Raw genomic sequence first — 24642 nt, forward strand, 5'->3', positions numbered from 1 at the left:
CCTCCATGGATATTGTGCTGTGCTCTTACCTCACATCGGGCTGTTCAAGTTCAAATCTCGGGCATGCGCAGTAGTGCTCTGGTCAGATTGGTACTCAACATGTCCGAGCAGCCATTTTGTTGTAGTCAACTACACGACAGTATGCTCAGTTCACCGGAGAACCCCCAGAACGTAAGACCAGATTTCAATAACGTACAAGCCGCAGAAAGATTCACATCATTATCATCCTGGTCATAGTTTTACATGTAAATGGTTTTAACAACCCTTTAAGGATGCAAGTTAATTTACTAACTAAGGTTAAGGCCCCACATTGTGGAAACACAGTTTTTTTTTTTTTTGTTGTTGCAGATTTTATTGCGTTTTTTTTGAGCCAAAGCCAAGAATGGCCACAAAAGGAATGGGAAATATAAAGGAAGCTCCTATACTTCTATCTTCTGCTCAATCCACGCCTGGCTTTGGCTCAAAAATCCACAACAAAAAAAAATAAATCTGCTTTTCCGCAATGTGGGGCCTTCACCTAAAGCTCTTATATCAGATTTTCTATCACCACCTTCCAAATTTCGTAACTTCTTTATTTTTATGTCCACCTAGCCATATGAGGGCTTGTACTTGTAGTTAAAGCTCTCCATGTACAGACTAAATAAAGTGACCCAACAATTTTCACAGTGGTTTGTCTTTCTGCTTTGCTGCTGTTATTCTGTAAGAAAATCATTAACAAAATACTAGACATGGTTTAGGAGAGGGAGAACTTCTATATAAAAAAAAAAGACGCTTAGAGGAAGCCTACATATAATAATTTTATGATTAGATAGGGGTGAAATCTGAATAAATGCTGCTTTCATGAACGGTCAGTGTGGTTACCCAATGCTCTACCATGTGTGTGACCCCTGGCTAAATGCACATTCTTATAATCACACACTTCACCACAAAATAACCCCTGCGTCCAGACAGAAGCAGCACACACACTCTTGTACCTTTTCTGAAACAAACAGTCATTGTCCTTCACCTCAAAGTCTTCGCCTGTCCCCCTCGCACCATACGCATTAGGCATGACCAACTGACCATCATGCTTTTTATTACAATTAAAGCTTTCTTTAGAGGCCCGGAGGATACACAAATAAAGAAGGACAATTTAACCTGATAACAGTCACCCCCCATTAACCTCTAAATATCATGAAGATCCAATGTGGCTGCCCTGTATCCCCTCTAAACAGTAGCTAAATTCACTGTTGATTCAATGGGAAATAGACCAGTCACATTGGATCTCTATAGGTCCTTGATGGCGAACCTTTGGCCACCCATCTGTGGAACAGATTATATTGTAATGGGTCACTGTGGAGCAAACAGTACTTTGTGGGGGCCACTGTGGAGCGGATTGTACAGTGTGTGAGGCACTGTGAAGCAGATTGTACTGTGTGGGGGCCTCTGTGAAGCATACTGGACTGTGTAAGGATCACTCTGGAGCAGATTGGACTGAGTGAGGACCCTTCACTATTTATATCACATAGTATCTGTTTTATAGCAGACATAATAACATTGCACAGTCACTATAAAACAGGTCTGTACGATATAAATAGTGAACATTAATTGTTCAAAGTTATACCAAATGCAGTACAAAGTTGTTTGTATTATTGAAAGCTCTGTTAAGCTCCATTCACACAACCATTTTTTTGGGGTCCCTAATTGTACACAATTGTGTATCCACACAGTATTAAGGATAAATCGCCGTGTTGACACTTTGTGATACATTAGTGGGTTTAGGGTTGCAGTTTGGGCACTTGGTCTCTAAAAGGTTCGCCATCACTGCTATAGGTTATTTAAAAGAAAAAAAAAAATGTCCATAGTAGTGCCAATTAAAAAAAAGAATACAGCCCACAAAAAATAAAGTCCTTGCACACCTTCATGACCCAAAAATTAAAAAAATAAAAAATTATATATAATATATATATATATATATATATATATATATTTGATACATGTCAAAGTACAGTGTCACCTTGCAATTTTTTTTTTTCTTATGGAAAATAGGTTTTTTATTTTGGAAGAATATTTAAAAGAAGAAATAATAGCCAAAACTGGATACATTTTGTATCAATAATGTCATTACCACTGAGTGAATGCTATAACAAAACTCAAAACCTTTTAGGGCTAGTTCACACGTGAGTATAAGGGGAGGTTTTTGACAGCGGATTTCGCGTCCAAAACCTCCCCTTATAATGGTGGTCTATGGAGACCGCCGGGCTTCTGTTCTCCGCTAGCAGCGAGCTGCTGCTAGCGGAGAAAAGAAGCGACATGCTCTTTCTTCAGGCGGAAGCCGCACGGGCTGCGACGCACGGCTTCCGCCCGGCTGCAGCACCCTCCATGTTGGCTCATTCATTTGAGCCGACAGCGGAGGTGAAAGCCGCGACCGCGATGGTCGCGGCGGGCGGGTTTTGACAAGAGAGAGATGCGGCTCGTCGCGTCTCTCTCTGTGTCAAAACCCGCGCGGGCAGTTCACGTGTGAACTAGCCCTTACACAGTCCCCTGAAAAACAGCAGTAAAAGCTAAACATTCAATGTTCTCCAAAACAATGCCATCTAAAAATTCAACACAAACACAAAAAAGAAGTCTTTATAAGGCTATGTATTTACAGATAGTAAAATCCCAAAAAAATTAATCCCACACTGGCCACATCTCAAAAGGGTTAAAATATGATGCCAACATAAAAACGTATATAAAGTGTTAGTTATTAGAGATGAGCGAGTAGTATTCGATCGAATACCTCCCTGCCATAGGTTTCCGTGTAAGCGGCCGAACACCAAGGGGTTAATTAACCAATTTGGGTGTTCGGACACTATATAAAAAGCAAAATAAATGAAATTTTGAAATGTTTTTGAAGATGTAAATTTTTTAATTTTTTTAGTAAACCAAAATATGACAGCCAAATAAAGCATACTATTACATTTCCCCTTTTTTTGCGATTTTCCCCGTAATGGACCCCGATACACCATTAGCCTCAGTTACAGGAGAAATAAAATGGAACTGTACAATAAGCCGCAAAGAAGGCAATAATGACTTCAAAGGAGCTTAGACCAAGAATCCACTTGGCTGTCTCTTTAGGAGCCTCTTAGTACCGCACAGTAATCTGTCCTGACTGTGTCTGGTCTCACACTGACTGCAACGTGTAGTAGTTTGAGCCTTCTAAACTCTGCAGTGATTAGGTCTATAAAACTACCACGTCCATTATAATGATCGATGGGTTTCACTTTTTTTTTTTTTTTTTATAAATAGGATCTTTATTTTAAGATATTGGTCTGTCAGAATTTACTTCTATACGATTATATAGTACTCACCTGGACTATGAGAGCGCCATCTTTCCCCATCTCGTCTGGGTGCTGCAGTTCTCCAAACACCTCCACCTTCCTCTTCTTCACCATTTAACTCCTCTCTCAGACTCCGCCAGTTCCCAGTCTCCGAGCGGACAAACTCATGCTTTCTCCCAGCAGGTGCTGTGCCGCCCTCTTCAAATGCAGGCCGAACTGAAGGAGGTTATAAAAGAATTAATCTAACACTATCACCTGCAGAAGCACTTACTCTTCTACGCACAGGAGGAAACTACAGCTCCGCATCATCAACTCGTCAATGTCAATGCACATGGTAAGACATACAAATTAAAAGGAGTTTTCTGGTGGGTACAAGAAATCACCTGATCGATGCTATTATAATACTGCCTAGGTCCCTGCTGGTCTCTACCTTCTGCTCCCCTCACCATACAGGAAATGACCACTTAGCCAAACACTGACCACAGCACTGACTTGCCTTAGTATGGCCTGTGTGTGTGTAGAGGGACCAGAAAATAGACGGCAGCGGGAAACAAAAGATGTGGTGGATTTGTAAGGTGAGAACGACATTTTATTTATTTATTTTAGCATCTTTTGAGAAATGTTTACCCACCGAAAAAAAAACCTTAGAGGGCATGTTCACAAGGAACATCCATGCAGAGGACTTGTCAGAAGCAGTTATAGAAAAGTAGATGAGTTATATCTAAGTCACATCCACAGGTCGTGCAAAAACCTGGCAGGGAGCAGCGATCACCCAGTGAACGTCGCAGCAAGTGGGGAGGTAAAAGGCACACGGGGGGCAATTTGCAGAATCACTCCCACCAAGTGCCTACTGTCAATCTAAACAGATTATACAGTCAGAAGGCTTTTCGGTACAGTCTATGTACAGAACATGGGCATTCAGAAGATGATCTTATAGTACTAGATGTCCCATGGCCATACCATACTATAAAACTACATACGGTTTCCCTTCCCTCTGGTTACTGGGCACTGAAGGGTATGAGTAGACTTTACAGAAATACCAGAGTATTGAGTGAAGTCTTTAGAATGGCTCTGTCTGTGGCCTAAGGTGTAGTATGAATAGTATACAATAAATATACACACACTACATACATACATAATACACACACACCATCCAGCTGAGAACTAATATGTGTCACCTGTACAGGTTTAGGTAGACAAACAAGCCCTGCATGTCCCTCAGCACCTTGCTTGCTGCTTGGTTACTAATAATGTTTAAGGCTGCAGAAACTCTGGCGACACTTAAGACTCAAAGTCCCCTGTCCGCAGGAGCTTAGAATATTTTCATCGCAGATGCTCAGGACATGAATTTGTCAATTCACTCAAAGCAGTTTACAGAAAATGTATTTCACAATGCTAGATAAGTAAGACATTTAACAGAAGGCTCCTTCAATATATTGGGTAATAAATACCAATGTAAGATACTTTCTGAGAAATGAGTTGCCTAGTGGCCATTTCTTAAAGAGGTGACTTATTTTTTTCTTTAAGTTGCATATGATCATTTAAAGTTTACAGCAAAAGCTGTTGGGCTGAGGGCACAAGTGGTAAAGCTGCAGTTTTTTGAGTCTTTGGATATATCCTAGGCATGCAACAATCTTACATTAGTCAAGTATATGGCAATAATGGGAGATTTTGACAATGGTCAATCTACCTAAAACCGGGTTACTGAAATTCCCTGTTAAGGAGCAGCAGCTCCCTGACAAGTCTGTCTTAATAAATCCAATAAATTCTATATTCCGTATATTCTCTGTATTGTGCGGCTCCTGTTCCTCCTGGGTGTTACCACTTGGGGGGGGGGGGGGGGGGGGTGTCCCCCTGTGCTCTAATACTATCCAACCATTACGGACAGGCCCTTTTGACAAGTGGACAAGGCAAACATCCAGATGTCAATTTATCCATACATTTCTAGGAGGATATACAACAGTCAATACTAAAAACAGAAATAGTGGGAAAGCCGAGAGGTTCCCTTTAAATAAGGCTTGTAAGCAAAAGTTCCCAGTAAAATGAGGCTAAGCCTCTCTCAAAGAAGGAAACATTTAGTTCAGGAAATAAATAGCCAGTACCTAGAATGTTTTCTTCTGCCAAAGCAGAAACCACGGCCTTACCATCCCTCCACCTCACTGCCATTATTTCGCCATTCATTCTTACTTTTAGCCTACTTTCTGACCAAAGCTTCCAGATCCGGTCAGAACAGGAGTAAAATCTCTGGATTGCACCCAGCTCTCATTAGTGGGGTATTTTTGATCTGGAGCCAAAAGAGCTGTTTATGGAAAGAAGAAAAAAAAAGAAAAGAAAAAAAAGAAAGACTAGAAGTGTGTCGGTAGCCGTGTGAAGTGGTCGGCAGGAGGGGAGAACACAGGGTCAGGAACTCAGTCTGGACATTGTTTATGGCAGACCTACTCACCTGTTCATTGCTTGGCCTATAACAAGGCAAACACAAGACAAAACACTAAATAATTGAATGGTCTCTGCTTAAGCGTACAGTATCGCGCCCAGACAAGTAGGAGTTAAATACCAGGCAGCATCAAGCCCATGAGCCATTTATTTTAGCTGTGTGTGTAAAGGACAGAGGTGATCATTTTACTGGGTTTGGCATCTGAAAGACTAAATTATGGAGACAGTCAGTCATTAGATTAGTGTAGATTAGTCAATTAAATCCACTTCGGAGCGGTCATTATAAAAGTAATGCACTTACATCCAATGATGACAGCCACAAGAAACCGTGTGCCAATCCAAAGTTACATTTGTTATGCCACTAAGGGAGCTAGATTGCAAACAAAACTAGTAGCAGTGCCATGTAGAGAGCTCTCTGTGGCATAAACATGTCTTTGTGGTCCAAACTGGGGCAGAAATACCCATCTTTTAGGTTAATGCAAATGAAGCTGAAGTGCATTGGAGGTGGGCCCAAACTACTAAGTGCTCCAACTCTTCTCTTGCTGCCCTTTTCAGCCCTGATTGATGTGAAGCCTCAGTTCCTCCATCGTTCATGTCAGGACTGGGGCCTGCACAGTATTACCAACAGTAGGGTGCAAAGAAAGATGCAGGGGCAAAATCTGGCTGAAGAGAACAGTGCTGAAAACTGAGGCTCCATAATGTCAATCAATGCTAAAAGGGGCAGAACCTAAAAAGGAGAACCACAGCACTACTGAGCTTGGGACTGCATCTTACATGTATTAGGATAAAAGGATGAATACCTCTGCACTCCCACCAGGACTTGATCCACAAAGGTTTATTTATGCTGCACATCATATAGCGCTACTACTTGTTTTCAGCACAATTTGGACCCGACAGGCTCCAAACTCTGCCCTGTGCAAGAGCATCACTATATTTGGATTGTTACATTTTATTGTTCTACATCAGAGCTATCAGTATTACTGCATAAATTAATGAACGAAAAGCAAGAAGCGGTGTCTTATGAAGCCATAGAGTCCGTAGTTTTACACAGAATAAATACATATCAGAAGGTGTACTATGTCTCCTTAGGGAGATGTTCACCTTGCGATGTATAGTGTCTTACAGATCATACAAGCTCTACTAGGGATTCTGGGAAAAAAAGATGCAAATAAGTTCTCCTTAAAGGAAAACTATACGTTTTGGAAGGTAGCTCTTTATAGAACAATTGCTTGTTACAAAAGTTTAGCTTTTTTCATCAAAGAGACCTTATTTGCATAATCCTTTCTCAGACAACCTAGAAATTCATAAACCAATAAAGAGGTTTTTTTTAGGGATTCACAATACTGATGACCTATAATCAGAAAAGGTTACCTATATTAGATCAGACCCTCAGCACCCATCATCAGCTGTTTGAAGGGACTGAGACACGCTGCTACATTAACCCAGATACCTGCACACCGTCTCTACCTGGTAGTGGCTGCATAGAGTACTAAACAGGACAAAGCTGTGTACAGGTGTATGGCCAGAATAAGCAATGGAGAGCCAACAGAGCTCACTCAAGCATCAGCACTCCTCTAGGGAGCTGAGAGAAGTGGGAAAAATCAGTCCTGCACCAATCTAAAATGAGCAGCTAAAGGATAGCCCTTCAATGTCAGAAACCCCTCTGAATGAACTGTGCCCTTATAGACGCTGACCCCCTATCCGCAGGACTGGGGATAGGGGGCTGATCGCTGGGGTCCTGCCTGCGGCAATCCATCAACGACCATTAGACAGCAGCTCACCCACAGCACTCCAGCACAGCCACTAAGTATACAAAGCTTTCTGCTTCTAGCTGTGTATACTCTCTCCATGAACAGATAAATGGTTTGGATGCTGCTGAATCCCAAGACTCTAATACTGATGACTTAAAGAGGACCTTTCACCACCTCTGGTTCTTAATATCTATTAATAGGTAGCGCCCCACTGTTTCCAGCACAGTTGGAATTATTTGTCTGTTCACTGTGCAGGTAGTTTTGGTGCCTAATGTGGTATTTCAGCTCTGTAATGTCAGGTGGGTGGTGTCAGGCAGGGGGTGTGATTCAGAGCCCTAGTCAGTGGCAGCCAGTGTCAGAGCTCAGAATCACACCCCTTGTCTGCTCCTGCCTGACACTGCCCTCCTGACAGTACAGAGCCTAAATAACATATCAGGCACCAAAACCATCAGATGTAAAGAGTTGGACTTGTTGGAGGTGGTGAAAGGTCCTCTTTGAAGGATAAGTAATCAGTCTAAAAAGGAGAAGAAAAATCAAAAATGCCTGGAAAACCTCTTTAACAACTAGACCAGTCCGTCAAAGGCAAAACTGATGGTAGGAGCAGCAACATTAATATAACCACACAGCACTGTAGAGCACTTCACACCATTGTTATGAGGATCTGCTGTTCCCTTGCACAGGGACCAAAATGTTTTAGAAACATACAAAGAGAGCTAATTGAGGTATAGCTTTCCTTGCAAATGTTCGGGCTCTACACCTGCCGCACACTTGATTCTAGCAGTGTCACAGACTCAATCCTGCCGGGAACTCCCACTCCTGCGCAGTGCATTTTTATCTCCACACATGTGCAGTACAGTTGCCCATGATGCCACCAAATACCAGGACTATTCTGCACTTGCTCTCAGATTCAAATGCATTGCACAGGAGCGAGATTGCCCAAAGGTTTGGAGTCTGTACCATCGACTGTCAAATTAAATGGCCCAAAGTTTACTATGGGTGATCCTGCAGACAGACCCCTTTAAAGGTGTTGTGCAAGATTATAAAACATAAAATAAAGAGGTAGGCGCATACATTGAACTAAACAAATCAAAAAATAAATGCACTAAAACTCGATCCTTTATTGATATTCTTTAAAAGCCTAAAGTGGTGGCACCAATAACTACCACCAAAGTGTAGGGGGATAAATTAAAAGATGGAGTGGTGTTGTATTGTTCCCCCACAGTGTGTTCACCTAATATTCAAAGCCCCTATAGCAGCCCCATCTGGTACAGCCGACATAGATTGACTAACATGGGCTAAAGCTGAAAAGAGAGCTGTTCTAACTAACTGGTTTAGTAGTATAATACGACCCTCCAATCGCCAGAAGAAAGACAAGCACGCACCCAGTAAAAGCTGGTCTGGGAGCACCCATACACCCGGTCAGAGCTGGTCTGAGGCATACATGCACTAATAGGGGCAAACAGTTACAGCCCCTTTAAGAGAGCACTACTCCACACATACATACAACGTCAGCACATCAGTGTTTAAGTGACAGCTCAGCCTGACGGTCTGTTTTGCCAGATAAGCCAGTTCATCAGAGGCAATACGAGCAAGTATGCCTGCAATAATGCATGGCATCACATTACAGCTGGCCATAGGCGATTATACTCTGCCATTATACTTTGATGCCATGCATTATTGCAGGCATACTTGACTTGCTCATATTGCCTCTGATGAACTGGCTTGTCCGGCGAAACTGACCGTCAGGCTGAACTGTGACTTATACATTGATATGCTGACGTTGTATGAATGTGTGGAAACACCTTAGAATCTAAGCTTAGATGCTGCCACTACCAATATACAGCTCTGCTCCTACCACGATCTCATTAACATACAAAATTATTACAATGTATATATCTATCCTAATGCAGAAAATACTATGTCAGATATACAAAGTCACCCATCACTAAGAGGTTACAGCAAAATCACATTAAATGTATGATAAATAGAAAAAAATACCTGGTGTCCTCCTTAAAATATCTGGTGCATATCTCCCAATTCCTCCTTCATTTCATTTAAAGGGATCCTATCTTTGAAACACTTTTTTCTAAGACGTCGGAATAGCCTTAAGAAAGGCTATTCATCTCCGCGCCACTGTTCATTTGAAATTCCGGTTTTTCATGGTATGTAAATTAGTTCTCTCGCAGCACTCGGGGCATCCCCAATATTGCCAGAGAACTCTCCAGCGCCGCCTCCATCTTCTTCTAGAACAAGGTCTTCACCGCATCTTCTAACTTCTAAGCCTCGGGCAAGCCGAATGCACATGCCCGCCGGGCACGAGAAAATGGCCACTTACAATGCTATGTAAGCGTCCATTTTTCTTGTGGCCGTGAGCATGCGCAGTCGGCTTTGGCCTAGAAGTTAGAAGACACCGCCGGAAGAAAACGCGGTGAAGACCTCGTTCCAGAAGAAGATGGAGGTGACGCTGGACAGTTCTCTGCCAGCATTGGGGCCGCCCAGTGCTGTTTGAGCGCTGAGGACCACCCCCAATGCTGCGAGAGAACTCATTTACATACCGAGAAAAAATGTAATTTCAAGCAAAGGTAGGAGAAGAATAGCCTTTCTTAAGGCTATTCCGACGTGTTAGTTAGAAAAAAAAAAAAAAAAAAAAAAAAAAGGGTTTCAAACATAGGATCCCTTTAAGGTTCCATTCACACAGAGGAAAATGGTGAGGAATTTCAGCGCTGAAAAAAAAAAGCCTCCAATTGACTTCAATGGGTTCCTTTTTCTGCTAGCATGAAGTCAATGGGGAGGCTTTTTTCAGCGCTGAAATTCCACACCAAATTCCTCACCATTTCCTCTATGTGAATGGACCCTAAGAAGGTTGACAGCTTCTCAGACTACTTATGTGCACTCTAGTATTTTCAGACATTCCCCCTGCTCTTGAATGGACAGGCGGAGGGAGTGCCTCAGACTACCAGGGTGCAGAGAGCAATCCGAAAATAAAATAAAAAATTAAGAAGGAGCTGGAAATCCGATATTTTAACTATGACTTCTGCATTTATGGTTGTTTTTTTTTATTTTCATTTTACAGTGAATTGTAGACCCACAAATAGAAACCCCAAAGTCCTTCTCAAGGTCATGCGCCAAGGTAATTCCCAGAATCATTTCTATAAATGAAGCTAAGCTACTACTATATAGCGACAAGTAGTGCTTCTGCTGAGCCGCTTCTGCTTTTTGCCTCCTTAAATCATGAATTTTGCCGTAATGACCATAATCACAAAAAAATAAATAACACAGAACAATAAAAGTAGAATCTCTTCTCTCTCGATTTCCACATCGATAACTATCCAGGATTGGGGATGGGATCCTGAGGCCTTGGCAGGAGAGGACATCATGCGGCTACTTCAAATTATACGCTCAGCAGGGAGGGTCTTTGAAATCTAAAGATATGTTTTTTGTTTTGTTTTTTAATTCAGGAACCCAAAAGAAGAAGAAAAAAAAAAAAAGGATGTGGGAAAGAGATTTGTCAATCTGTATTGCAAAAAGGCAATAGTAAGTATCAAAAGGGTTAAAGAGGGCACAACTTCTGAATCAAGGGACAAAGTTTGAGATACCTACGTAGCTTCTCCTTCTACTGTTTGGTATGGGCATGCTCTGACGTGCCACCGACAGCAGGAGGTCCAAACTTTGGGCAGGACGGTAGAACAGAAGCCCTGAGGGGAGTGGGATTTGGGTCATTACTTTAATATTCAGCACCGCAGGTCTGAAGACGGCTTTGCTCCTCCAGGAACAATAGGGCTCTGTTTTCTTCAATCCGCTTATCTAGACAGAGGCGAGCAAAGTCCAGTGGAAAACAAGTACCCACTCTCTGTGAAATGCACAGAAGACATGTGCCTAGTCCCTTTCCTTACTGCCCCCCAGCACTTACATGATACATTCTTAGTATATACATTACCCATTGACAGAAAAGACAGTAACTGATTCTCAGATGTGAAAAAAAGGGGTCAGCAACCCAAATTAATGTGATCTCGGCTCACAGCTACGAACCCTGTAAAGAATGAGGCTCTGCATAACCCCTCTAACACTGCATAGGACTGAAGGTTATAGAAATGTAAGTAGGCTTAGATAAACTTATCATACACAAAAAGTGAAATAAAATGTTTTTGTGTATATATATATTATACATACCTTAGTAAACCAGGACTAAAGCACATGCCAATTCTACTCTACTGACCCTAAATCCATCCAAGAAACGACAGCTTTGATCACTGCCAAGATCAACACCCTGCCCCCCTGACTACAAGTGCAAAGATGCAAAAACCCCACTTTGTTTTAACATCTCTCAAATCATTGCTCCATTAACACCTTGACCAGGCAGGCAGTAATGAGACTGTTAATGGAAAATAAAGTGCACCTACTGTGCATAACTAATCACTGGCAGGGCCGAGCCGCAGCAAAGCCCGCCCTCCCTGGCATAACCCTAATAATGTCATGGCCAATCAAAAGGGACAGCAAAAAAGTCCAGCCTACTGATTTATAACAGCAGGAATGTGGGTTATGACTCCAGACCCAGCAAGGGCTCCCCCCAGAGACTGAGAAGGAGCGCGTCACCAGACTGGAAAGCAAAGTCACACTCACCAGGAACCAGGTGACAGCGAGAACATAAGGGCATCCACAAGCAGCTTTTCAGCCTAGGCTGCCTAACTAGGCAAACGAGCGGAACTTTACACGTGACACAAAGTTTATATGAAACTGCATTTGCTATAATCTGGATAAGGCGACGGAACTCAGCAGGAACACTTACCTGAAGAATTTTTCAGCAGAGAAGCCAGTCGTTGGATTTTCTTCTCCACTGGAACGCATCTTCATCAGGTAAGTCAAAGATAGGACAGAACCATATGTGTAAGATGCTGCACGGCCATGCGGATAGAACTGTTATTTACTAGGGTTTCTTCTAATTGCCATCATATGAGAATATGCCTGACAGGGCCTAAAGAAAGCATCACTAACAGTAGTACCAGTGTGTGTAAGGGAGCCCCCGTGCCCCTAGACGTATCCAGTATGGATAGCCAACACATGCTGACCATGTGATGCTTCCTCCAATGAATTGAGCTTGTGTGCAAGCCGGGTGAGTGAGAGTGTCTGAAAACTCGGGGAAAATCTCTGGAGATTCAGATTAACCCCTTGGCGCTCGGTTCTGAAATGTCAGAATGAACATGCCACTATTGCAAAAAAAACAAAAACAAAACACACCCCAAACACAGAGCAATAACACCTACCAACTGACCTCACTTAGTGTAAACCACTAGTCCCCCATAGACCAATGAATGAAGTGTTAACTCGCCTTCGCTCAAGTGCTCCTGGCAAAAGTGTGCAAAGTGAATAGAAGACAGTGTTAAACACAGCTCTTATGTGTAAGCGGTGAGAAATGAAGGTTAATATTTGCTTGCGTTCAATGATGTTCGCAGCAGCAAGACTTTCTTCTCTCGCACCGCATGACCCAGCAACAGATTTGTTTAAACAAATGTCACACTGTGACAAGAATGCCATTGCCACAGGCAAACTGAGAAAGATTGGGCTCAGTGCACCGAACAAATGGCAAGGGCAGGAACATTAGTGTCACGTCCAGGTGAATCCTACCTGCCGCCCAATGCATCCCAGAGTGAACAAAGCCTGGATATGTTCCCGCAGCAGGACATGTCACATGAGCGTCATGATGTGTGCGTCTAAAAGCAGCTTACCCCTGAGCGTGAAATCATAACACAAACACTCTTCCCCCCCCTCCCTCTTTCCAGTCTGGCAACAGCTCAGAACACCGGGGTTATACAGGCACAGGCCCCTGCTTGCCTTCAGGGAATAGAGCCAGAGTCAGCTCAGGTGCCTTTGGATGGAGGGGGTGGGAGGTGGCGACAATAAAGGGAACAGCGTGATAAGTGAAAGTTAACACTACATGCCATCGGCTAGGCCTCAGAAGTTGTTGGGATATCCATGTGTATTACACTGTTCATTTTGCTTAGGTTGGTCAAGCAACTAGGTTATAGTCCGTTATTGGAGGACACTACTGGTCGCAGGTGTCATCGCTTACAAGCTGCAGCGTACCCATTACCTTCCTTCCCTCTGGATGTTGGCATCTCAGTGACAAGGGATACCCGTGGCGCATCAGGTTACTGACCAAGTAAAAAGTAAGTAAGCAACAGTCTCATGGTATTCACATCAGGATATGGCTAAAATGTGTACTTAGTTGGCTGTGCAGCTGTCACTTCAAGTCCTGTTGTAATGATGTGGCAGGGTTAGTACATCTGGGAATATTTTGTGTAATGTCTGTACCTTTGCCATATTTGTAGCCGACTAACATCCATTGATATCACCAGAGCGTACAAATTACATTATTAGGAAATTCAATGACACATCCTTAGGTTAAGTTTTTCCACCAGTACATATAAGCCAAAACCAGGGGAATGATTAGAAAAAATAAAATAAAAAATATATGGAACAATAACAAATCTTTACAACTTTCATGTATTTACCTCACCTGGTTTTGTCTGGTAGATACTGAAACAAAAATACTGACCAAACATACAAGTGTGCAAGTAGCCATTTTGTTAATATTTCTATAGTCAATCATTTATTACTGCCTAATGTTAGTACAGATCTTCCAAAACGTCCAGTCATTTTATTATCAGTCAGCATAACACCTCTACCAAAAGTAGAACTATTTCTTTTTTTTAGCACACATATATATATATATATATATATATATATATATATATATATATAAATGCTTTCAGAAATAGAAGTGTTAATGTTTATTTTTCAACAATACTTGGCATGACCGCCCTTTGAAGGAGGAGTCCTGAAACTCCTGATGTGGTCCCCCACAGAGCCCTGATCTCAACGTCATCCAGTCTGTCTGGGATTACATGAAGAGACAGATGGATTGGCGCAAACCTACATCTACAGATGATCTGTGCTTAGTTCTCCAAGATGGCGGGAACAACCTCCCTCCTGAGTTCCTCAAAAACTAAGTGTACCAAGAAGAACTGACAGAAGGCAAAGGGCGGTCACACCAAGCATTGATAGGATTTACATTTCTCTTTAGTCCATTCACTTTATTTTGCTGGATGTATTATGTTCATTCAATTGGCGTTATGTTTTTAGGAAATGTAGTCATTGTAGTTACCTTTCTATTAAGTTGTCACATCACAAGCTATCACATAATACAATTATCAGTATCTCAGCACTTACGTGTTTGAACATATCACTACAATGTAGGGTTAGTTGAATATATGATACATTTAGAGTGTTAGCTCCTGAGCACTCCATGATAATACGGCCTTGTTTCTTTTTCCAGTGGTGCTGCAGGTCAGCACAGATCGAGAGGAGGATACTCACAGCAGGTCCCCAAGATGTACACTGCTCAACTCTTGTTCCCATCGCCTGGTAACTAAAGATGGACATAGCACCATAAAAGCTGTTGGCATACAGGGCCAGGGATTGTCCTACCTGCGCGACATCTGGGGCTTACTGCTTGACATGCGCTGGCGCTGGATGATGTTGGCTTTTTCTGCTTCTTTTCTGGCTCATTGGCTTCTTTTTGCGGTTTTTTGGTACCTTCTGGCTGAAATGAATGGGGATCTGGCCCTGGACCATGATGCCCCACCAGAGAATCACACCATCTGTGTAAAATACATAACTAGCTTCACTGCTGCCTTTTCATTCTCTCTGGAGACACAGCTCACCATTGGATATGGCACCATGTTCCCAAGTGGAGACTGCCCGAGTGCTATTGCTCTTCTAGCCGTACAAATGCTGCTTGGACTTATGCTGGAGGCCTTTATCACAGGTCAGATGTTCTTACCTTATATTGTAAATCACTATTAATAATATTATACCGATATTATTCAGACCGTGCATTTTCACTTATGCTATTTCATGTATTTAACAGGTGTTTTTGTGGCAAAAATTGCAAGACCAAAGAATCGCACTCCATCGATCCTCTTCTCAAGGCTGGCTGTGGTGGGCAGTCCAGAAGGAAAGCCATGTTTAATGTTCCAAGTGGCAAACACACGCCCAAGCCCATTGACCATGGTCAGAGTCAGTGGAATTCTCTACCAAGAGAGAGGCGATGGCCAAATCCAGCAGAGCAGTGTTGACTTTTCACTGGACAGTCAAAATGGCAGCGTGGAGTGCGCCTTCTTCTCTTTCCCCCTCACGTACACTCACAGTCTGTCTCCTGGGAGCCCGCTGACAGCTTTATTACAACGCGAGACTGTATCTTCTTCAGGTCACTTAGAGCTGGTGGTCTGTCTATCTGCTACTCAGGAAAGCTCAGGAGAAATTTGCCAGAGCCGTACTTCTTATCTCCCCAGTGAGATCCTTCAAGGACACCGCTTTGCCCCCTGTCTAACACGTCGGCCTGAAGGAGGATACCGCATCTGTATGGAAACATTTGGCCGTCCGCTTCCCGAGTTGCCACAAGCCTCACACAGACAGTCCTACAGAACTGAGCTAGAAGTCTGTGCTAATGGGCAAAGGGGGGACACCTTTCAAATCTGCGAGACTGGACTGGGAGAGTAAAAGATTTCCAACCAATGACTTTCCTTAGTCCCTTCAGCCATCCTCATTCCGATAAATATGCTGACGCTTCTTCAAAGGAAATTCACACAGGAAACGAGGGTGCTATCATCACGGCTCCAAAAGACTGTTCTGTTATACCTTACTAGAGAACACCAAGCTCTGTAGCCCCAATGTTACAACAGGGGTCTGTGGGACTCTGCCCACTTGTATAACTGTAATAAAGAATTGCTCAGGGGAGTGACAGAGCTCCAAGAAAAAGGCAGAGTAGGCTTAAGAGACAGCCGAGAGCTGACAGTGGACTAGCACTTGTAAATGTACAGCCAGCAAGCCAACTCAGATGCTAAAGTGCATATGATACAACGGACACATTTGGGAAAGGCGACTCAGATTGTTCAGCTACAGGAAGGGGTTGTTTGTTTTATCAGATTGTCCTATAAATGTGGAGTGCACTGTATTTAGCAATGAGACAGTCGATACACTCATGTAAAGCGATAGAAGTACACAGTAGATGAATGCAGGTACATTTATGTAGTGAAAACACACGCATGCTTCTTTGACACCCTATAGTAAAACTAGTTCACATTTGTATATCCTAAAGACATATAAAGCACTCCTGCAAGTGAGGAACATGCTAAAGCACACGCATCCTGGCTTGGCCTTTTCACAGAATCAGACTCTGCACATATAGGAATCGCTCTACTAACCCTTAACTATTCCTAGCTGTCAGGTTATGAAAGCAGAAGAGGGCACAGACCCAGAGATGCTCTTTATCGGGGCAGGAAGAGTGAAAGGGACTGCATAAAGGCCGGCCATGCAACTCCCATTCAATATATTTGTGACAATAAACATGAATAAACTGTGTGCTTCCAGTTAGTTCCCTACTGCTGGTCTGTGTGTGAATGCAGAAAACTACATGGTGGTGTGCGTACGAGAACTCTAAAAATCACAGCAGAGGACTGTCCAGTGTAGTCATATCATTATACAGCAGGCAGGTTATCGATGCTTCAAATGAAGGTGTGTGGTTATATATGTATGTAAAGAATATTCTCACTGTATCATTCACATACATAGGGCTTCCAGAGAGTGATGAAATAGATTTTCCTGCAGAAACTATTTCTGCAAACAAAATCGGCAACTTAGGAATTCTCCCAGAATTCCACCTCGAGATTACCTCTGAAATTTAGTATTGTCTGTCAGCTGTCTGGACACTTATGCCAAGTTCACACTAGCGCCAGGCTCTCTGTCATTGGAGGCCATAGAACTGCTACAATGGCGATTACACATGGAGCCCCACAGACCCTATTGAGTATAATGGGGTCAGTCGGATGTCCGCCATTTTGAAACTGAAAGCGGTGAAGAAAAGATTTCTCTGATTCTCGCTGGTCTCTGCAACGGAGATTCAGCAGCAGTTGTGAATGCAGCTTTAGTGGCAGCAACTGGAAAGAGCCAAAGCCCCGCCTGTAACAGTGCAGGCGATGCCTAATTTTATCTGCAACATCATCAAACTGGGCAAAATTTGGGGTGCACGCGTTTGCTGCAGAATGGATGCTTGGTGTACCCGACACCCTTGCTGATTCATTTTAATGTTAAAAGGTAAACTTTTGAATAAGGTGAATTTTTTTTTCTTGAAAAATTATTACAACAATGTTTTATCGGTAAACAGAATGGTGGAAATGTAGCGGGGGGGGGGGGGTGTGTGGGGGGGTGGAGTATTACCTGCTTCTTTTCGTGCTGGTTTTTCAAAGCGACGATCTCCTCTGAAAAGATAAGAGACATAATTCAGACATGCAGAACTGGTGAAGTCTCCTCTAATTGTCATGAAGTGGTAAAAGCTGCTCTTCCTACCAGGTCATCCCCACATGCAAGTTACGTAAAAGAAAATGTACAATCTTTTTTGCACTCTTTATCCCATTGGAAGGAGCATAGTGCTACAGTAGGGGAATCACAAATTTAAGTTGACCTTTGGCCCTTCTGATATGTGATTTTTAGGCAACACTTATTTGGAATAATGCTAGTGTATCTAATCCTTGCAACTCTGTTATGTGATGTTCTTTTCTTGTTCTTTCAGGAAATTAATAGATTAATGGACAAATGTGTGTTACCGTGCTCCTTGTCAAGAGGGTGTCCCTATACCCTGTCCTGACAGTGCCGACTGTGCAGGGACACACCCTACTGACAAGGAAGACCACCCAGTTGTCAATCCATACATGCATATCCTAAGACACGATGTTTGAGAATGATTATGTCATACAGAATACAAGTACAGAAAATATACTTCATCCCCCTTCAACCGCACTCACCTTTCCTCCCAGCTCTGTGATCTATGCATTTCACGGGCTCCTCGACCAAAGCCACTCTCTACTTCATCAAAACTTCTTTGGTAAAAACCACCTTCTCCTCTTCCTCTGCCTTTGAAACGAGATGGAAGCTTATTAACAATGAAGGACTAAAGTGGCATTTACACCAAAATCTCAAATGTTTAGGTTCCCCACATTGATGGCCTATAGCCAAGATAGGCCATAAATCTCAGAATGGTGGGAGTCTGACTCTGAATGGACTCCAGTGCTTGGGTGAATGCACAATGTCAACTTAATAGTGGCTGTGCAGGGCATTACAAAAGCTGAAATACTCTGCACAAACTAATTTGATCCTGAAGGCTTATCCTGCAAATAGCTATGTTTTCACCAAGTGAGGGGAAAAGCGCCTTGGAGGTATGTCATCGCTGGCCTGGGCTTTGATCTCACCTTTTGGTTCCCCCTCACTTACATATTACTACAACAGTCACTTACATGTAAATGGATCTCCAAAGAAATATTTGCAAACTGTAGAATCCCCCCTACAGGGTACGGAGATTAGATTTATAACCAATTTACTGCTGACAGCATACCTTGAAGTAAAAAAAATTCTAACTTTACTAAACTAAAATAATGCACTGAACACAATAAGGCAATGACCCCCATTCATAAAAGACTCCTGTTGGTCCTATTCAGCAGTAGTTCACACCACCTTCAACTCCTCTGAATGTGAATGTCACAGGAATGCATTATCTTGTTCTTTCAAGCACTTTTCCCTTTAAGCTGTTCAGCCTAAAACCTCAATCCCCACCCATAGAGAATTCCTGAGCTCTGTCCTTACAAACCAGACAAACTGTTCATGAATGGCCGTGGCTGATCAGAGAGAACAGTATGCGGCTCCAGCTGCACAGGACTCTCTATCCCCTCCCTGCACTCCGCTCTATGAACACAAAGCCCAACTATCAGTGTTCAGTCTCAAGTTATATTTAAGGACAACGCTTGGTGGTATGAAGAATTAACCTCTACACTGCCAGACCAGCATGATTCTTATATTATTCCCTTCTCTGGCCTGGACCAGCAGGGACACTGTCATTAACTCCTCCTTTACGCCAGAACAACAGGAACTATTGCATTAACCACTTCTCTGCCCTAGACAACCATGAATTTTGACACCACCACCAAGGATACTGATGGATTGTGGGAAAGTTCTAAACAGCGAATAACCCAGTTTTACATAAGATCTAAATTGTTTTATATAGATAATTGTTGATTAAAGGTTGAAGGGGTTGTCCAGTTTCAGACCAATATTTAAAGACAAATTTTATTGTTTGTATAATGAAAAGTTGTACAATTTTCCAATATACTTTCTGTATCAATGCCTCATGGTTTTCTAGATCTCTGCTTGCTGTCATTCATTCTGCTTAGTTTAAGTTGATAAAAAGCAATCCATGGTCATGTGACACCACATCCATGGTCATGTGATGGCCACACAGGTGCACAGCTCGTTACAGTCATAGCACAGTAATCAGACATCTGCCTGGTGCCATCACATGACAAGATGGATCTATATCTGAGGATGTATGACAGCCCGAACAATGCAATAAAGCTGTGCACAGCACAATGAGCGGCAATCGCACTTTACTGTAGACCTTGGACTGTTAAAGATGATGAAGATCGCCGCTCAATGTGCTGTGCAAAGGTGCTCTGGACTACCTGGGACATCATGTATCACCAACCTGAGGCAAGAGGCTGTCCATCGGCCAAAATCATCCAGACTCGGTCCATGTGTGTACATTACTGCTAGAGATGAGCGAACACTGTTCGGATCAGCCGATCCGAACAGCACGCACCCATAGAAATGAATTACGCTACTTTTATATCCCATAGCAGACACGACTTCCTGAGATAAAAGCACTGCCTCATGGCTTTGGTTAGTCTGATTTCAGGATAAATTTGTGCATTTATCTTTACAATTACAGTCATCACAAATATTCTTTTCAGGAAAGTGGATGCAAAAAGAAGAAGAATTGATTAAACTTTATGAAAAGAATGAAACCAGTGTGCCATAAAATAAACCGCCCCCAGAAATGTGAAGGATTTCAAGACAGCATAATCTACACCATGAATAGATCAATTAGGATTCATGAATGTAAATGCCACAGCCAATTACAGCACTGAAAAGCCTCTGTATAGTCAGAACTGAGGCCAACTCAAAGGGACTAAAATATTAAGATAGGTCATCAATATCCCAACCCCCATGATCAAGTGATCAAAGCATCTGGCTCTGCTTCCAAGGCCAGGGGATGTCCATTGTATTAGTCAAGTGAATGGGGCTGAGATGCAATGTACCGCTTCTACACAATGTACCGCTTCTATACAATGTACCGCAACGTGCTTGGCAAGTAGCAAAGGAACCACACTGCTTGCCATAACTTTGTGGTCGTTTCAAGCATAAGTTTTGGGAGGTGGCATATCCCCACCAATATGATATTTATTAATGAAAAGTCATCAGTATCCTAGAAACACCAGCAGGAAAATTAGTATCAAACTAATGACCGTACCTAGTAGGGCGGCTTCTACACTTTCCAAAGATGTATTTCTTATTCTGCATTGCAGCTCCATTATCATGATAAGCAACCTTTGATTCTGATGCAAATTAGTCATGTGATTTACGGGCCATGTCATGTGATGAGCCCACAGGTGCCGCTTGTTAGTCACAGCACAATAATCAGACATCTGCCAGGTAATCAGCTGTGCACCTGTGTGCTCATCACATGACCATGGACCGTAAATCACATGAGCATGGACGGTAAATCACATGACCATGGACTGTAAATCACATGACCATGGTCAGAGTTTTATCCTCTAGAAGTAACAGAATGAATGACAGCAAGCAGAGATCTAGAAAATTGTGAGGAATTGATACAGAAAGTATATTGGAAAATTGTATATCTTTTTATTGTACATGTTTGTCAATATTGGTCTGAAAGTGCCCAACCCCTTTAACCACTTCAGTACTGGGCCAATTTATGGTCCAGGACCAGACACATTTTAGGTTTATTTTGTATGTGCGGTTTTGAGGTCTGTAAAATTTTTCTCGTATGTCTTAGTCAACTAATTTTTGCGTCTTTTTTCGGGGACACATAGGGCTTTATTTTTATGTTATTTTTATTTTCAAATGTGTTTTCATTTTTTTTTTTATATCCATGAAAATATAAACATAATAGGAGGGAAATTGTGTCTGGTTTTCAATTTATAATTTTTTTTTATTTAACAACACAAAGTGTCACTGAAAAACTTTATAAAATAGTTTTTCCTCTCCGTTACGGTAATTTTTATTTTGTATGGTGTCGTCGGGGTGGGGCTATAACCTTTAGTAACGGCGTTTTATTTGCGTATTTATTTTTTATTATTATTTTATTTACAATTTTTAAAAACTTTTTTATTATATTTTTATTTTATTTCTTTTCCAGATTGTGTCCCCATAAGGTGATAAGAGACCTTTGGGGACATCTGATCACTTATTTTTTTGTACTTGACGCTGATTTCTCCTATAACTGGGGCTGGTACATTTAACTTCAGTTACAGGAGAAATCCAACCTCCTGCATGCTGTATATACAGCTTACTGAGCTGATCTGGGGTCCTGTAGGACCCAGCAGCTCTGGCAGGACCGCTCCCGGCGGATCACGTGTCTGTCGGGTCAGAGGTCAGCTGATTTATGGCAGCGTCCATAGCCGTGTATACAGCCCTCATTGAGTGCTGTATACACAGCGATTGAGATAGCAGAGGAGGTAATAAATCTTCCCTGCTATCTCTCTGGGAGCACCGGCTGAAGTTACAGCCGGCTCCTAGTGAAAGCAGCTACACGATCTCCGTGCAGCTGCTGTGTTCTGACTGGACGTACAGGTACGTCCTGTCAGAACAAGGCAACCACTTCCCGGATGTATATAGTCTATGGGCGGTCCGGAAGTGGTTAAAGCCCTTTTGCAGCAGCATCTGAGGATTGGAGGAAGGGTCAAGATGGTTGTGAACACTCGTGACTACCTAATTCAGTCCAGATTCCTCCATCATATTTATTATACTTCAGACCGACTAAACAGAATGGGTGCCTACAGCTACCTGTTTTAGATTTTGACTTCCCCCTGTGTGCGCACTCCTCAAGTATGACTTTAGGAAACAGTTCCCATCTTTAGTTCTGTTCTGTCTTGTGTTAATATATTGTGCTTTTGCTGGAACCTTTATGATGTCCACTATTATTTACTATTATCTTTTTGTATCCAAATCTGGCTTTAAACTTCCGCACAACAGTATCTCGGACCTGCCTGGTGTGTTCCTTGGTCTTCATGATTCTCTTTGCGCCGAGATTATCACAGAGCAGGTGCATTTATTCGGAGACTTGGTTACACACAGGTGGATTCTCTTTATCATTATCAGTCATTTAGGACAACATTGGATCATTCAGAGATCTGAACTGAACGGAGGGAGTTTGCTGCACTGAAAGTAAAGGGTCCGAATAATTTTGCTCGCCCCACTTTTCAGTTTTTTATTGGTTAAACAAAAGTTTAAAATATCCAATAAATTTTGTTCCACTTCACAATTGTGTCCCACTTGTTGATTCTTCCCCAAAAATTAAAATTTGATATCTTTATGTTTGAAGCCTAAAATGTGGCAAAAGGTTGAAAAGTTCAAGGGGGCCGAATACTTTCGCAAGGCATTGTATATATGTATGGTGCTGGTGAGTTATTTGTCCGTTCTTCCTACATAACTGAAGCTGTTAAATTAAAACTTTAAAATAAAAAATCCCTTTTTAGCTAATTTGCAATAAGAATTAAACGCTGATTTTCATGAAAATGGAGCTGCAATGCAGAATAAGACAGACATCTTTGGAAAGTAAAGAAGCCATCCTACAAGGTGCTGGCATTAGCACGATATCGATTTTCCTGCTGGCAGACTCCCTTTGATACTCTGACCACCCAACTATCTTGATTGAAACTTAAACAAAACACATAGCTATCTAAGCTCTGTAAGGACGTGTGATGTACAGACACTGTATGTATGGGAAAAGGGCATTAAATTTATTCCAGACTTCAGAGCTGAAATCTCAAGGCATTCCATGTTGGCTTACTATCTGCACACAGCTTCCAATGGAGATTTATATTCTACGAAACCAATAAATGGTGCATTGATCTGAGCAGGAAAAATGGCTGCCCTGCCCTATTTAATGTCTGTTAATGGTGATAGGAAATATGTGTAGATTGTTTTAAGTTTCACAGCTTTGCAAAATAAAAACACTAATGAGTAGATTTTTTATAATTTTTTTCAGTCAATGTACCCCTACGAGGGTTTGTTTTTGCTGGACAAGATGATTTTATTGGCACTGTTTTGGGGAACCTGGGACTTACTGATGAACTTTCATTATTTATTTTTAATACAGATACACACCTATACCATCAGCTCTGACTGGACAGAGTCATAGTGTGCAAGGAGGCGTTCCCAACTGGTATTAATTTATTCAGAAATGTCTAAAAGAAATAACCTTCTGGAATGATATAATACTGATGCATCCAAACTGTGATTTCATGACATGTCACAGGAGAGAGGACTAGTGACTAGTCACATAATATAGTAAATACAGTTAAAGGACATGTCCATTCATGATTCAATCTAAACTTACCTCGACCTCTGGAGGAACTCCGACCTCTAGGAGCCCCTACTACTGTTCCCCCTCCTCCACCACTGCCCCTCCCCATAAGGCGGAGCACAGCGGCACTGTTAACAGACATTGAGAAGTTTCTCTGTTGAAGAAGAAAAAAAAAAAAGGGAAAAAAAATTATTGATGGAAATCTGTAAATATCTTATACGCAATGATTTATATTCAGAATCATAATAGAAATTTTATAATACAAAGTTATGCTATCATTAATTGGAGCAATCTGAAATCCCTATTCTCTCTGCAGGCCATATTAGCTAAATTCAGGCTGACGCTTACTCAGAGGGTTCAGACTGTCATAGGTTGGCCATAAATATCTATAATGGCTGAGCCATTCATGCATTTTTATGGGAGGCCCAGTATGCATGTGCTATAAGTAGGAAGAGAGGAAGCCCTTCACATCTCCCCATGAAGGAAAAAAATCGGGAATCTCAAATCTAATTGGTGGATTTATTTATCTCAAACATGAGGTAATAAGTACATTAAAGGGGCTCTATCAGCAAAATTATGCTAATAGAGCCCCACATATGCGTGAGTAGCCTTTAAAAAGGCTATTCAGGCACCGTAAATGTAATTTTAATCCCCCGTCCCG

General features: G+C 42.1%; 2 protein-coding genes across 4 annotated transcripts in view; one reads left to right on the top strand and one right to left on the bottom strand.

The window, feature by feature from the left end:
- GIGYF2 (GRB10 interacting GYF protein 2) overlaps nt 1–24642 on the bottom strand; it is a 75849-nt gene that overhangs the window by 28244 nt on the left and 22963 nt on the right. The window contains exons 5-8 of one of the 2 annotated variants that reach the window (XM_075268915.1): nt 24015–24135; nt 18346–18454; nt 17762–17802; nt 3333–3518 (exon numbers count right to left, since the gene is read on the bottom strand). In XM_075268915.1, coding sequence (XP_075125016.1) covers nt 3333–3518; nt 17762–17802; nt 18346–18454; nt 24015–24135 — 457 coding nt within the window. The remainder of the gene's footprint in view (nt 1–3332; nt 3519–17761; nt 17803–18345; nt 18455–24014; nt 24136–24642) is intronic. The other variant, XM_075268916.1, reaches the window with a different exon arrangement.
- On the top strand, nt 12022–16918 carry KCNJ13 (potassium inwardly rectifying channel subfamily J member 13). Of its 2 annotated transcripts, XM_075268935.1 has the most exons (4): nt 12022–12340; nt 13486–13650; nt 14820–15311; nt 15414–16918. In XM_075268935.1, coding segments are annotated over exons 2-4 (1125 nt in total). In that variant the 5' UTR covers nt 12022–12340; nt 13486–13649; the 3' UTR covers nt 16046–16918. The 2 variants fall into 2 exon arrangements, with proteins under 2 accessions (XP_075125036.1, XP_075125035.1); XM_075268934.1 differs by lacking the exon at nt 12022–12340 and having other exon boundaries at nt 12714–13650.

This window comes from Leptodactylus fuscus, chromosome 3, assembly GCF_031893055.1.
Source record: "Leptodactylus fuscus isolate aLepFus1 chromosome 3, aLepFus1.hap2, whole genome shotgun sequence".
NCBI classification, from domain to species: domain Eukaryota; kingdom Metazoa; phylum Chordata; class Amphibia; order Anura; family Leptodactylidae; genus Leptodactylus; species Leptodactylus fuscus.

Coding starts and splice junctions, on each gene's coding strand:
- KCNJ13 (XM_075268935.1), top strand. Junction 15,312..15,413: donor GCTGGAGGCCTTTATCACAG/GTCAGATGTTCT, acceptor TGTATTTAACAG/GTGTTTTTGTGGCAAAAATT.